General features: G+C 35.9%; 1 protein-coding gene across 1 annotated transcript in view; it reads right to left on the reverse strand.

Annotated features, from left to right (window-relative positions):
- Positions 1–3,948: 3,948 nt before the first annotated feature.
- The window catches only part of LOC134535039 (peptidyl-prolyl cis-trans isomerase G), a 34,746-nt gene continuing 26,049 nt past the window's right edge, over positions 3,949–12,645 (reverse strand). Inside the window, exons 10-11 of the mRNA XM_063373871.1 lie at positions 4,720–10,385; positions 3,949–4,319 (exon numbers count right to left, since the gene is read on the reverse strand). Of these exons, the coding sequence (XP_063229941.1) occupies positions 8,492–10,385 (1,894 nt within the window). The 3' untranslated portion in view covers positions 3,949–4,319; positions 4,720–8,491. The remainder of the gene's footprint in view (positions 4,320–4,719; positions 10,386–12,645) is intronic.

Raw genomic sequence — 12,645 nt, forward strand, 5'->3', positions numbered from 1 at the left:
CTTTTCCCTTCACCAGCCGACAGCTGCCGCCTGCGACCAGCAGGCCGTGTTGGGTAGTCGGTGTCCTAACCACTGCACGGGGCGCCTTCAGAATAATGGCACGAAGAAAATGGTGCGTTATTTTATTTCGTAAAAAAAAATTGCGAGCAAGTCTTTCAGTTACGTGTGAACATCTAACTCCGGTAGTGAGCAGCAAAATTCACGTGTTCTCACGTAGGAGAAAAAAAAAAAAAAAATTATGACATGAAGATATTCAACGTAGAATTATTCGAAACAATGCCGAGCGTACCTACTTTCTGTACGCTGCCTGGATCTCAAACACTGCTCGCCACCATCACGCGCAGATAGCAGCACGAAACAGACTCGAAAATTTTAAAACATTAGAAACTACTCCTATAAATGTGAAAAAAAGACTTAAATCCTAAACCCCGGATCTGGACCTGATTTTCGAAAGGGATCTTTTATTCATTCATGAAAAGGTTAATAGGCCTACTATAAACCTTCCGCACACATTAGAAATTATACGTCTATTGCATTACTAAAATATTTATCTTAAAAAAACATTTGCGTGCCATGACTTATTATGGCACGAGCACCATAACAATCGTACGTCTTACAACCCTGCCTGCCTGCCAGCCTGACTGGTGAAATTCTGGCGAACTGCGAGCATTCTTAGAAGGCGCGGAAGGTCACAGCAGTTTGTTGGGAGGGGGAGAGGAGGGTAGGGGAACGCAGATCCTGAAAGGGTCCGCAGGGCAGTTGAGGGTCGTGGAAGTATTAGGGATAGGAGGGATTGGAAGGGGGGGAAGTAGAAGTAGGTAGTCAGGCCCCAAGTTCTGGGCCCGGAAGCGGTGGTAAGGGTGAGGGGGGGGGGGGGAAACAAAAAAAAAAAAAGGGAAGGGATACGGCCGGGTTTAAAAATTACGCCAGGAACGCAACCACGCAACCAACTCAACAAAGTCACAGTCGTTTACAAAGAACACAATCAAGTCGCAAGACGTCACTAACCACCCCCCCCCCCCTCCAGGATAACTAGGAAGTGTCAAAAAGTAAACAACGTATTTCTATCCCGGTATTCTTTAAAATAATTCATATTTATTACGAAAAAAAAGTCAATACGGTAATTTGATTTTAGAAAGTTATTTCTTAGCACTGTGTGAAAGTACGAGTTGTGTGACGTGATGTACGTATGTAGGACATCGCATAACTCAACATCAAGCCGAGAATAGTTGATAGCCCAGTAGACCTAAAATTACCATTCTGAATAAAAAAAAAACAAAACGTTTTGTAGTAGTGCTACAGTTAAAAGCATTCCCCCCCCCCCCCCCTAAATATTTTAGCTTCCCACCTCCACCAATTTATCGGATACGGAAATTATTTTTTTTTTTTGCCACACATCATAAATAACCCTACTACTGATAAGAAAATTCAAAATGAAATTAAACATGCTATATTTTTAAGATATATGCAGCAGTGGATCCAGCAGAAACATACACTTTGAAAATATTATTTTATTAATTATTTCACCGTTTATTCACTATTATGGGCCCCCCCCCCACCCCCCGGGTCAAAAGTTTATTCTGCCTTTGTCATGTCACCATAAAAAACAAATTAAATTAAATTAGTTTTATTGTCAGAGTTTATAAGGCGTTCACATATGGAAATGCCCATTTGTTAAATAAAGGGCTCCAGTATACCTACCTAGGGCTAGTTTGCCCATTAGGGGTTTGAAAAGCGAGAGCGTCAATGGGCTAAACACACACATTGAATCCTTTCGCAGCTGCAACAGAGCCATTGAATCACGGGACTGTATCAATAACTCTATAATTCTAGTACAAGCGACAGTAAAAATTGAGTATACTGTCAAACACATAAGTAGATACCTGCAAAATTCACGATTTCAATGACCTATAGGATAGACTTCATATAATTCTATGCACTCGGGCAAATTACGCCTTCTCATTGGCTACTGACGTATAGGTCCTGGTAACTGGGATGTTCCGTGGTTCTATACTTCTATCGATGAAGGTTTTTCATTGGCTCAGAGTCCTTCAGGTAAACTGTGGCCCAATCACTGAAACAGCAAAAGGTGCAAACGTATTTGGATTCTAGCCTATCGCAAAATGAATCCGCGAATTTTGCAGGTGTCTACACATAAGTAATATTATATAATTTCCATACTTGCCTTTCAGCAATAGCATGTATCAGACACTTCCATTAGCACGCAGCAATTAAATGTTGGGACCAAACATTGGTTACTGACACACTGCAGACTGAATGCGTGCAAACACTGAACACCCTATTCACTACAATTCACGTTGCAATCCGCAGCCTTGTTCCAACTTATGTCGGCGGGTGAATAGCACTTGCTTAGACCACCTGCAGATACGGGCTGGAAAAATTAGCATCCATTACTTCATACATTAGCATTTTTAATGCAGTCTATTATAATTTATGTAAAACATGACTGTAAACATAATATTCACATAAACTAACCCTTTATTTAGTTTTGTAGAAGGAAATTTTTTTTTTTTTTGTTCCACGTCTTTAAATCAGAACCAAAAAATTATGCTTATTTTACTTTTAAAATTTGTAGTGCAAACAAAAATCACAAGTTTAAATCACAGAATATTACACAGTCAATTGGATTAATTGGGTAGGGCTTACACTTGTCAAGTTATCTACTTTGTATTATAAGTAACTTCGCTGTATCACAGACATGTAAATATCACTAATCATGCATGCTCATTATGAAAACTAGTGTAGAGAAAAATAAACAGAAAATTGCAACATTTGGAAAAATGCCAGGTAGCTGTGGCACTACTGTGGTTTGATTCATACTCACACTAAAGCAAAATGCATGGAACTGCAGCCTGTTTTGATTTCATCTTATTTGTCAACCATACACCTTCCATTTGCGATACAAGAAAATTCGCAGCAAAGATTGTGAACGTTACGTGTTGGGGTATTAACTGAATGAAAAGCTTATAGTTTAAAGTGGCGGACATAAATTAAAATACAGTAATTGAATTATACATGCGCATGTGACCTAGACACATTGCAAAGTAAAAAAAAAAAATATGAGATGAAGTCAGGTTACAAAGTGCAATGTGAAAAGATAAATCTTTTTTTTCACAGTTTTCAAAATTGTTGTGCAAAGTGTAACAGTTAAGTGACAAAATGATAAAAGATTTTTTTTACAAACACATGACATTTTGATCTAATTTAGGTGAAGGAAAAAAATATGCATTTATTTAGAAAATTAGCTAAAATAGTATTTATGTGGAAATAAGAAGGAAAAAAAGTTTGAAGTGTAAAACAGAAAAAAAAAAATCTATAGCAAGATGGTAATTTTTCTGGCCCCTACCTGCAAATGATGCATGAGGTTGGCTGGAAATGGGTAACATAGCAAATCAATTGCTTTGCTCATGTTACGGATCAGCCTAACTATGCGCAATGTGCACTAACATTGTTTTGGTGTCATGCCAATGTCACAGCTGTTTGTCAATGTTATGTTCCTGTATCAAAAATTGTAAATAGTGACTATGGTGTTTGGAGTACGAAGCTAACAGATTGATTGACCAACAAAATTATAAATCAAACTATTTTTAAAATTCAATTTTAACTTAGTGCATCTAACACATGCCATCATCCTCAATTTTCTAGAAAACCCAACAGTTGATAATGGAGAGTGTGGTTTATGCTTATTTCTTGTCCGGGGGGAGGGGGGGGGGGGAAATTAAAAAAAAGGGGGGGGGGGGGATTTTTCTTACTTTACTGACGGTAAAAATCTGCCAATTTTTAAAATTCTCTACTTAAAATCATTTCACACTTTTCCCTACTTTAGCAAACTTTACTATTGTACAAAAATGAAAATTATTTCACATGCAAAGATTGGCAATACTCTATCTTATGTATGGTGTGTTAATGGAAGTACAGGATAAAATGTGTGTTTACAAGCAATTTAATAAAAAAAATTGTATGCATTGGTTCTGTACAAAGTAAATATTGTAATGTCACCTTTTAACTGTGCAGAGTTTATAAAGCCTATGAAATTACAAGGCAGACACTTTTATCATCTCACATCGCTTGACAGCTTCAAACTGGAACACACATCAGTAATATGTCAATATTTATCCTTTTTTTTTTTTTTTATTTAAAGCCCAATTACATTCACCCCAGAACATCTCTAGCAAGAATTTGTAGAAGATATACTTACAACAGTAACTAAACACTTTGGTGAATTGTAACACACATGTTCCGTGCAACATACAAAACAAAAATTGAACAATTTCAACATATACTTCATTAAATTAACCCTTTCCTGCCTGGCGGTACTTGTGAGTCCCACAATGTTTGAAGCCCCATAGAAATAGTGTGTGCATGTTTGAAACCACATGCTGACTGTCGGGACCTCTGGGTCCCTGTATAGCTCCGCTCTGCCAGTTGTCGAAGAAGTTCGATTGACAGCCAAGAGGTTGCAGCACTAAAACGGCAGCGCTGCACCAGTCTGGAGCGCCCTTTTTTTTGTTTGTTGAGCTGGACATATGATAAATGCCTGTCAGGACTTAAAAGTCCCATCATTAAAAAATATATTAAATATAAATAAAAAAATTTGGAAAAAATTATGGCCTCCTTTTATGCCTACTTAAATCTAAAAATGAAATAAAAATTAAAAAATTCAATTTTTTTACATTTCTAGGCAGGAAAGGGTTAAACAAAATTTTTTTTCTTCACAAGTGCTGAATACATTATACCGGCTGTTTTTTTTTAAATTGGTACCAGCATTCTGAAAATATTATCAAAGCGAAAACAAATATACACTACAGTGTCAGTTAAATATTTGTCAGTAAAACCATGATAAAAAAACAACAGAAAATTATAAAAAAAGTAATTCATCAAATACACTGTACACAGGTTAGTAGAATAAAGTAACTTCTACACTACAGTAAATTAAGTAGTAATTTACTATTACTAACCTATTAAGCACAACATGCAAACAACCTTCCAGCCCTCACACACACACACACACATGCATGCTACATGCAGAAAATAATATTTTTCTGTTAGGCACACACACTTTGATTTTTATGGATGAATCATAATACCTAAAGAACTTTCCATTGAAGAAGAAAAGTTGGTACGGACAGCACACACAATGTTCAAAGAATACTGGAGTAAAAGTAATTTCCAAACAAGGTCTTGCAAAACTGATTACCACAACAAATAAAACCTGGCTATATTCCTAAAATATAGAAATGAATCATAACATATCTTGCAAAATCTCATATAATCCCAAGTCTCTTTCAACCAATCTTGAATTTTAAAAAATTAAATGTTTTCAAAGATTTAACAAACACTACCTCAAGATGACCAACGCAAACAGAACCAAAATCCAATAAAAAGACCAAATGAATTACAGAAACCAAATGTTACAAAAGTTCACTTTAAATTACAAAACAAAAATATATAGCCAATAATATTGCGTACCTAAATACGTTAGAGGAAAATACAGGGCAATAGGACATTTATATTTTAGTGTGAATACCTAGCCTGTTCTATAAATGGCAGACATGTCCAGTATGAATATTTTATTTTTTTAAAATTTAAGATACCAATATTATAAGGAAAATAATTTTATTTTCTTTTTATAAAATATTATAAATTATTTATACAAATTGAAATATATAAAAATTAACCTCCAGTGATTCATGTAGTAAAATAACATAATTTAAACTAATTGTTTATAAAACTAGCATCCAATTTTTCTCAAATGTTTATCTCAAAATTTTATTCTTTAAAGAATGCCTAGAATCAGAATCTAAATCTCATGAGTTGGGAGTGGAAAAATTAGCATCTACTATTTCATAAATTAGAATATACTATTTCATAAATTAGCATTTTTATTCCTTTTACTTAAAACTTAAAAATCTAAATGTTTGTAAATTAAATAGTTATACATACAAATAACCCTCTATTTCAGTTTCGTGCAACATAAAATTTTACACCTTTTTAGATCAAAACCAAAAAAAAATAAAGAAAATTGTTATTTAAAAAATTGATATTGCAATATCCTAGCAAAAATTAAGTCACAGGGTTAATTCATAAAATTGTACACAATTTAAATAGATTATTTGGGTGGGACTTATATTTTGAAGTTATTTAAGATACATGTAACTTAGCTGCATCACAGACACAAGGCAGCCTCATGAACAATGTTGGTGTAGAGAACAATTACCAGAAATTCACCACATGGTTTAAGTGAAACATTTGGAAGTACACCGGATGGGAAAATCTGCTGCTACTAAGTCTCAAAGTAGGTTCAACGATAAAAAACTGTATGCTAACGAGCACATGGTTAAGTTATGACTAAGTTAGTCGTTAATTCCACCCAATAAAAACGGTCAAGAAAGCAGCCATGTTATTAAGTTGAAATTTTGTAGCCTGCATTTTGAAGTGCTTTTCGGTTTGGAATCACTGCTGATTTATAATTTGTTCAGTCACATTTTATATCCATAGTGAAATTGGTTATGTTACAGACTTGAAACACCAGCCACATGGCTGATACTAAACCTAACAATTTCAACATTTCAGCTTGCAACATAAAATCCATACACAAATTAGAATCTAAGATATTTATTTAACTTGAGTATATAAATACTAGGTAGTTCATGTAATGCTAATATGTATCTATTCCAAGCCACAATAAAATGACTGTACAGTTACAAAATATATTCATTCAAAGCTTTGCCGATTCATAAAATTTTGCAGGCTATGCCGATACATCGGATACAACTGTTGCCGATTCACAGATTGCAAACCGATACATGAGAAAACATTTTGAATAAAATATATTTTATAAATTTACTACCTAAATTAATCAAAATAACTCATTCTAAGAAAAGCATGGAATGCAAATTCACATGTATTTTAGTTTATACATGAAACATAATCTCTTTGTATTTTTAGCTTGTTTTAATTTGTTTGTTGATGACCCGTTAGTTGCTTACTAAAACATGAATTTAAATGGTGGCTGGAAAATTTAATAAATACATAATTATATAAAATAAGATTATGATAGGTAACTATGAAATATATTGATTCACAAAATACGAAGTTTAAAAATATGAATTTAAAATGTGCGAAATTGAGAGACTTTAAACATGTTTACAATTCAAGAATGAAAATTCCAATACCATCTAAACGCTTGTGGCGAAAATTTACGTTACCAAACATTTATACGGAAATGAATTTCATGGTTTGCTTTGCACGGGAAACAGTAAAGTAATTTACATTATGTGAAGTCCTAAATTATTTTATTTTTTATTCAATTTTAAAAAACTTTACGTAAGGTAACTAAAAACATCTCCACCTTATTAAAAATATTTCTTTGCATTTCAACAGTTGGTATTGTTACATTGTTGTCACTTAAAGTCTAAAACACTGGGTTGTTGTGGAAAAATACATTTTGTACAATAAATTAGAAAACTGTAAAAATATGTTGCAGTTAATTGGCGTTTTATTGAGGATTAAGGATATGAATGACATTTAAAACTAATAAGCTTTTAAAAATGAGCATTTATTTAGAAAAATAGCTGAAATAAATTTATATTGGATATTAAATAATAATAATAAAAATATTTAAGGCATAAATAAGAAAACATAGCCGCTGTAGCAAGATGCTAATTTTTCCAGGCTCTAAAGAATTCCCTTTTGTGCACATGAAACATTTCCAAGGCATTTTATAATGTAGTTAATTTCAACTAGACAATGGCTACAGTTTGAACTCATGAATTTCCATTCTAGTCTTTTTCTACAAATGTTTTTTTATCCTATAAAAAATCTTTTGAACACTGAAGACAAAGATTGTATTTGAGGATTTGATTGACATATATCTCTCTACATATATCACTGCAGTGTCCCTTCTTGCTGCCAGGCATTGTCGCTTAGTTCATCTGTATTGTTTGCACAGATATGTCCTGTATTGTTTTCTAGCGTATTTGTAGTACTAAGTGCAGATACTTAATAGCTGTAAAAACAAAAGGCTACTTGTAACATTTTACGAAACACTAACCCACATTACAATAGTATTATTGTACGGTATACCGTACACACACACACACCACACTTCATACATTACTATTTACACACCTGACCTTCAGTAAGATTTTCCCAGCTACAGCTGGCCGATCTCTCCTTCGCAATCGCATCCACACAACGCTTGAGAAATTATCTTCCCCTTAAAAGCAAAATTCCTGCTTATGGAAAAATCCACTCAAGTTAGACATTTCTCTAGTAGCCATCTCTGATGGATCAAAGAACTAATGGAAAAAAAATCATTATAGGTTTTCGGAGACGACGAAGCATTTTTTTTGGATCGTAAATGTGAAATTCTCTAAAATAACTAGCCCGTCGACATCATGGCCAGATCCGGGTGGCCGCTGTTCGGAGAGCGAAACGCGTGAATGCTGGCCGTGTAACGCGGCCCGGCCTAGGACCTCCTGTTGCGGCGCTGCCTGGCGCCCCGGGAGCTGCGCGAGGAGTCGGACGACGAGCTCGAGCTGCTCGAGCTGGACGAGCTGGAGCGGGCTCGCCTGCGGTGCTTGTCGACCGCCGGCTTGCCCTTGGGCCGGCGGTCCTGGTCCCGGGACCGCCGGTGGCCCGGCCGCCTCTGGGCGTGCGACCAGGAGCGCGACGACCTGCGCCGGCGGTCCCGGGAGCCGGCCCCCCTGCGGCGCTCGGGCGACCTCGACCGCCCCCTGGCGCGGCCCTTGTCCGAGTCCCTGCGCTTGTCCACCTTCGAGCCTTTGTGGTCCTTCTCGGGCCTCTTCTCCTTCTCCTCCGCGGGCAACTTTCTGTCAGGCTTCCTCTCCGGGGAGCGAGACTTGCCTTCCGACGCGTTCCTCCTCTCCGCGCCCGGCTTCTCCGATTTCGAGCCCTCCACCGTTTCTGTTTTCGAACGTTTCTCTTTCGGACTTACAATCTCCACGACATCGGCGACTTGAGGCCTCTTGTCTGACTTCGTTATGTTTTCGCTCGAATGCGACTGTTTTTCCGGCCTGGGAACATTTTCGCCGGGCAACGACCTTTTTTCCGGCTTTGAAACACTTTCCTCAGAACGCAATCTTTTTTCCGGCTTGTGAGATTTTTCTTCAGGATGGGGTCTTTTTTCTGGCTGAGAATCTTTGTCTTCTAAAAGTGGCCCTTTTTCTGGCTTGGAAATGTTCTCTTCTACCAGAGTGCTTTTCTGAGGAGTGAAAGACTTTTCTTCCAACAGAGACACCGATTCTCTTTCTGGGGTTCCTTCATCTACAAGAGAATAAACTTTTATATTGGATTCTCTTGTGTTAGGTTCATATTCTACATCAAGCATTCTTTTCTCGGTTTGACTAGGTTCCTTGCTTTCTGAATGCTGCTTTTTCTCAGACTTTGAATCTTTCTCATTATTATGAGATACTTTTTCATGTTTAGAAGATTTTTCCTCAGCACGAAGCCTCTTTTCTGTTTTGGACTGTCTTTCTTCACACTTATCTGTCGGTGAATTTGTACTGTTAACGTGGGGTTTCTTATCAGTTTTAAAGACATTGCTTTCACTGCTCATCTTTCCAGTTTTTGAATCCTTATCATCCACTGTTAGCATTACATCCATTCTGTGCTCTCTATCAGACATCTTATCAATTTTAAGCTCTCTACTTTCCACGTGTAAATTGTTTTCGTCATCATGTGCTACCTTTTCCATTCTCGAGTCTTCAGCTTCATGATGTGTTTTTTTAACAGGTTTCGTTACAACATCAAAGCGGCTTTTTCGTTCTTTACGAACTTCTTTCTCAACGTGCTTTTTCTCGACTTTCGAATCCCTCTCTAGAATGTGATGGTCCCCATTTACCTTTGAACCTTTGTTGTGCTCAGACTCCTTTACAATTTTCGAACTCTTTTTCTCAGAGTGAAACTTTTTGTCCAACCAGCCCTGCTGTTCGGCATCATCATTTTTGGGTTTCGATTTACCCTCCCTTTGTCTTTCTGTACCTTTCGAATGCGAGTGAAGTCTTTCTTCTTTATCCAGATTGTCGTCTTTCAAACTTTTGCTCGGTGCCTGTGGGGGGCTCTTCACCGGGGGCAGCTCCTCGGACTCCACCTTATTTTTTCTCCCAGAGACGCTTTTATCGGGCTCTTTCGCAGGATCTTTCTCGACAGCTCGCGCGTGTTCTGCCTTCCTCGCGGCAGGTGCCGTCTCGTCCTCTGAGGCCCCTCCGTCCATGGTCTCGTAGTCCAGCGCGTTGTAGTCCACCACCGCCTTGATCGGGGGCTGCTCCGGCGTTCCTGGCTCATCTCTCATCTCGCCGTCCTCCATCTCCGACAGACTGCCCTTCCTCGCCGGTCCGTCCCTGAAACAAACACGTTTGGGCTCAAGTCACGTCGACAACAATGTGCAGTGAATCCTTCTTGACAATATTTCCTGCACAATAACATTATAAAAAATTTATAACTTGAACTACAAATATATACAACTTTACTTTTTTAATAAGTTTTAATCAGTAATGGGTCAAATCCCAATTTTCTCTAATACAAATCCCAAAGAGTACTTGGAATATACCCCTCAATTCTGAATCCAGGTTCAAGAGTCAATAATTAAATAATGTACAAGAAATGTTAAATATTAACAAAAGTGCTGATGCATTTAATTCTTTTAATGTTTTATTCATAAACCAAGTTCCTAGAATCATTTCATATTGTGATTTTTATCATATAATTACACGCTAACACTCACTAAGATATTGTACTTTTTGTCAGGACAGGAATGAAGAAAAAATTGACCTAGTAAACTTCGGAGGTTATCAGTGTAGAATATTTTCATTTACTTTATTTCTCTAATATTTTTCTTTGAATTTTTTCCCTCTAACATTGTATTAATTGAATTCTAAGTGTTTGATTGACCCATCCCTTAACTTTTATTAAATTACATTAAGAAGATTCTTAACAGAATTTTACTGTAATATGTACACTAAAAGTAAGAGAAATATTGGAAGGAACTGGTTAGGTCCTACGGTAAGGACATGTTTATGAGAGCCACACTTTCTCTTTGAAATTTTTTTTAAAATCTTGCTTCTCCCTTGCTTCCACTTCAAATAAATAAAAAGGTGGGTAAACAAGGACAGCCCCAACCTTAGCCTTCACAAGGTGCACCTGTCCCGCTTTCTTACTTACGTTGACATTAAAAACAAAGTAACAGTTTTCCATACATGAAACCACAGGGCCTTCACATGGCCATACTTTTATCTTTCACCCTCTGCTTTGTTGGAATAGAACTACAGTTTGTACATAAAAATAATAACACTAATGTAAAATGGACAGATTGGTGGATGTTTATACTTTTTAGTCACACAATTTTATTTATCTGCAAAAAAAAAATATTTCCTCTCAATTCGCAAATAATACACGGAATTCCATTTCAAACTGCCATGTTGTTTCAGAATGAAAATTTTTACATCAGTTAAGTCAGGGTTTTATAGCATCATGTTTACAGTATACAGAATAAGTCTGAATTTGACCGAAAAACTTCAGTTGCAGGTTCATCAAGTAAATTAAGTTAGTTAAAAACATCTGCACGACTTATGGCCCAAAGTGCCTTCCAAGGTTGGTGATAACTCTTTAGTGACGTTGGAGCTGAACAACATTTTTTATTAATTATATTGACCTTGAAAAATGTTGGAGAGCAAATTTCACGTAAAACTATTAAATTGGGTAGTTTTTTGAATATTATGGCGAAATCTAAACAATTTTGTGGAAACATCAAGATTGGTACGAAATACAAAAGTTTCCACGTATTGATAAACACCATTTATAAAAAACATCACAGGTAGGCCGCAGGTGTGTAACATACTAAACAAATTTCAATAACAAAGTATTTTTATATCTTTAATGTAGAATTTGTTTCTACACGAGCGCAAATTGATATAATTTATAAACCCCTCAAACACAATAATTTGGTCTTTGTCCATGCTGTTAGTGCTTTCTGTATAATACAAATTTATTCATCTTGTAACCTAACATCTTAGGTTATTTAGTTTAAAAGATGAATGGTTTTGTTTACAAGAGAAGCTACTATATGTATTTTTAATTTAAACCTAGTTTTTGAAACTTTTATTTAACACCTTGACATGACATAACATAACAATTTTGGCATTTTTTTCAATTGCGAAAAACTTTGTTTCCCGTAAAACTTCCCGATAAATGTGAAAAATAATAAGTAATCTATCCATTCAATTGTTTACACTTTACATTTTGTTAATTTTATAGTTTAGGTCATACACAATTGTTAAAAGTATGAGAAAACATGTAACAGTATGTTTTATAGTATGAAAATAATAATATTGCAAATGGTTTTTCATAAAATAGGGACAAAAAAAATTATGAAAACAATATGGCTGAAAAATAATTAAAAATCACATAAGAAAAACCTCTGTAAAAACCATATCTTAAAAAGAAATATATTTCAATTAGTTTTATTTATTTAAAATCTTTAAATTTTAAGTTTGTAACGTGCCCGCCAACAGTCGAGGGCATTAGAGGTGGGCACGACACCTAGACAGAATAAAAAAAAAAAAAAAACTTAAAACGGCAACAAAAATGGTCCCTGCAAGTACC

Source organism: Bacillus rossius, chromosome 8 (genome assembly GCF_032445375.1).
Source record: "Bacillus rossius redtenbacheri isolate Brsri chromosome 8, Brsri_v3, whole genome shotgun sequence".
NCBI classification, from domain to species: Eukaryota; Metazoa; Arthropoda; class Insecta; order Phasmatodea; family Bacillidae; genus Bacillus; species Bacillus rossius.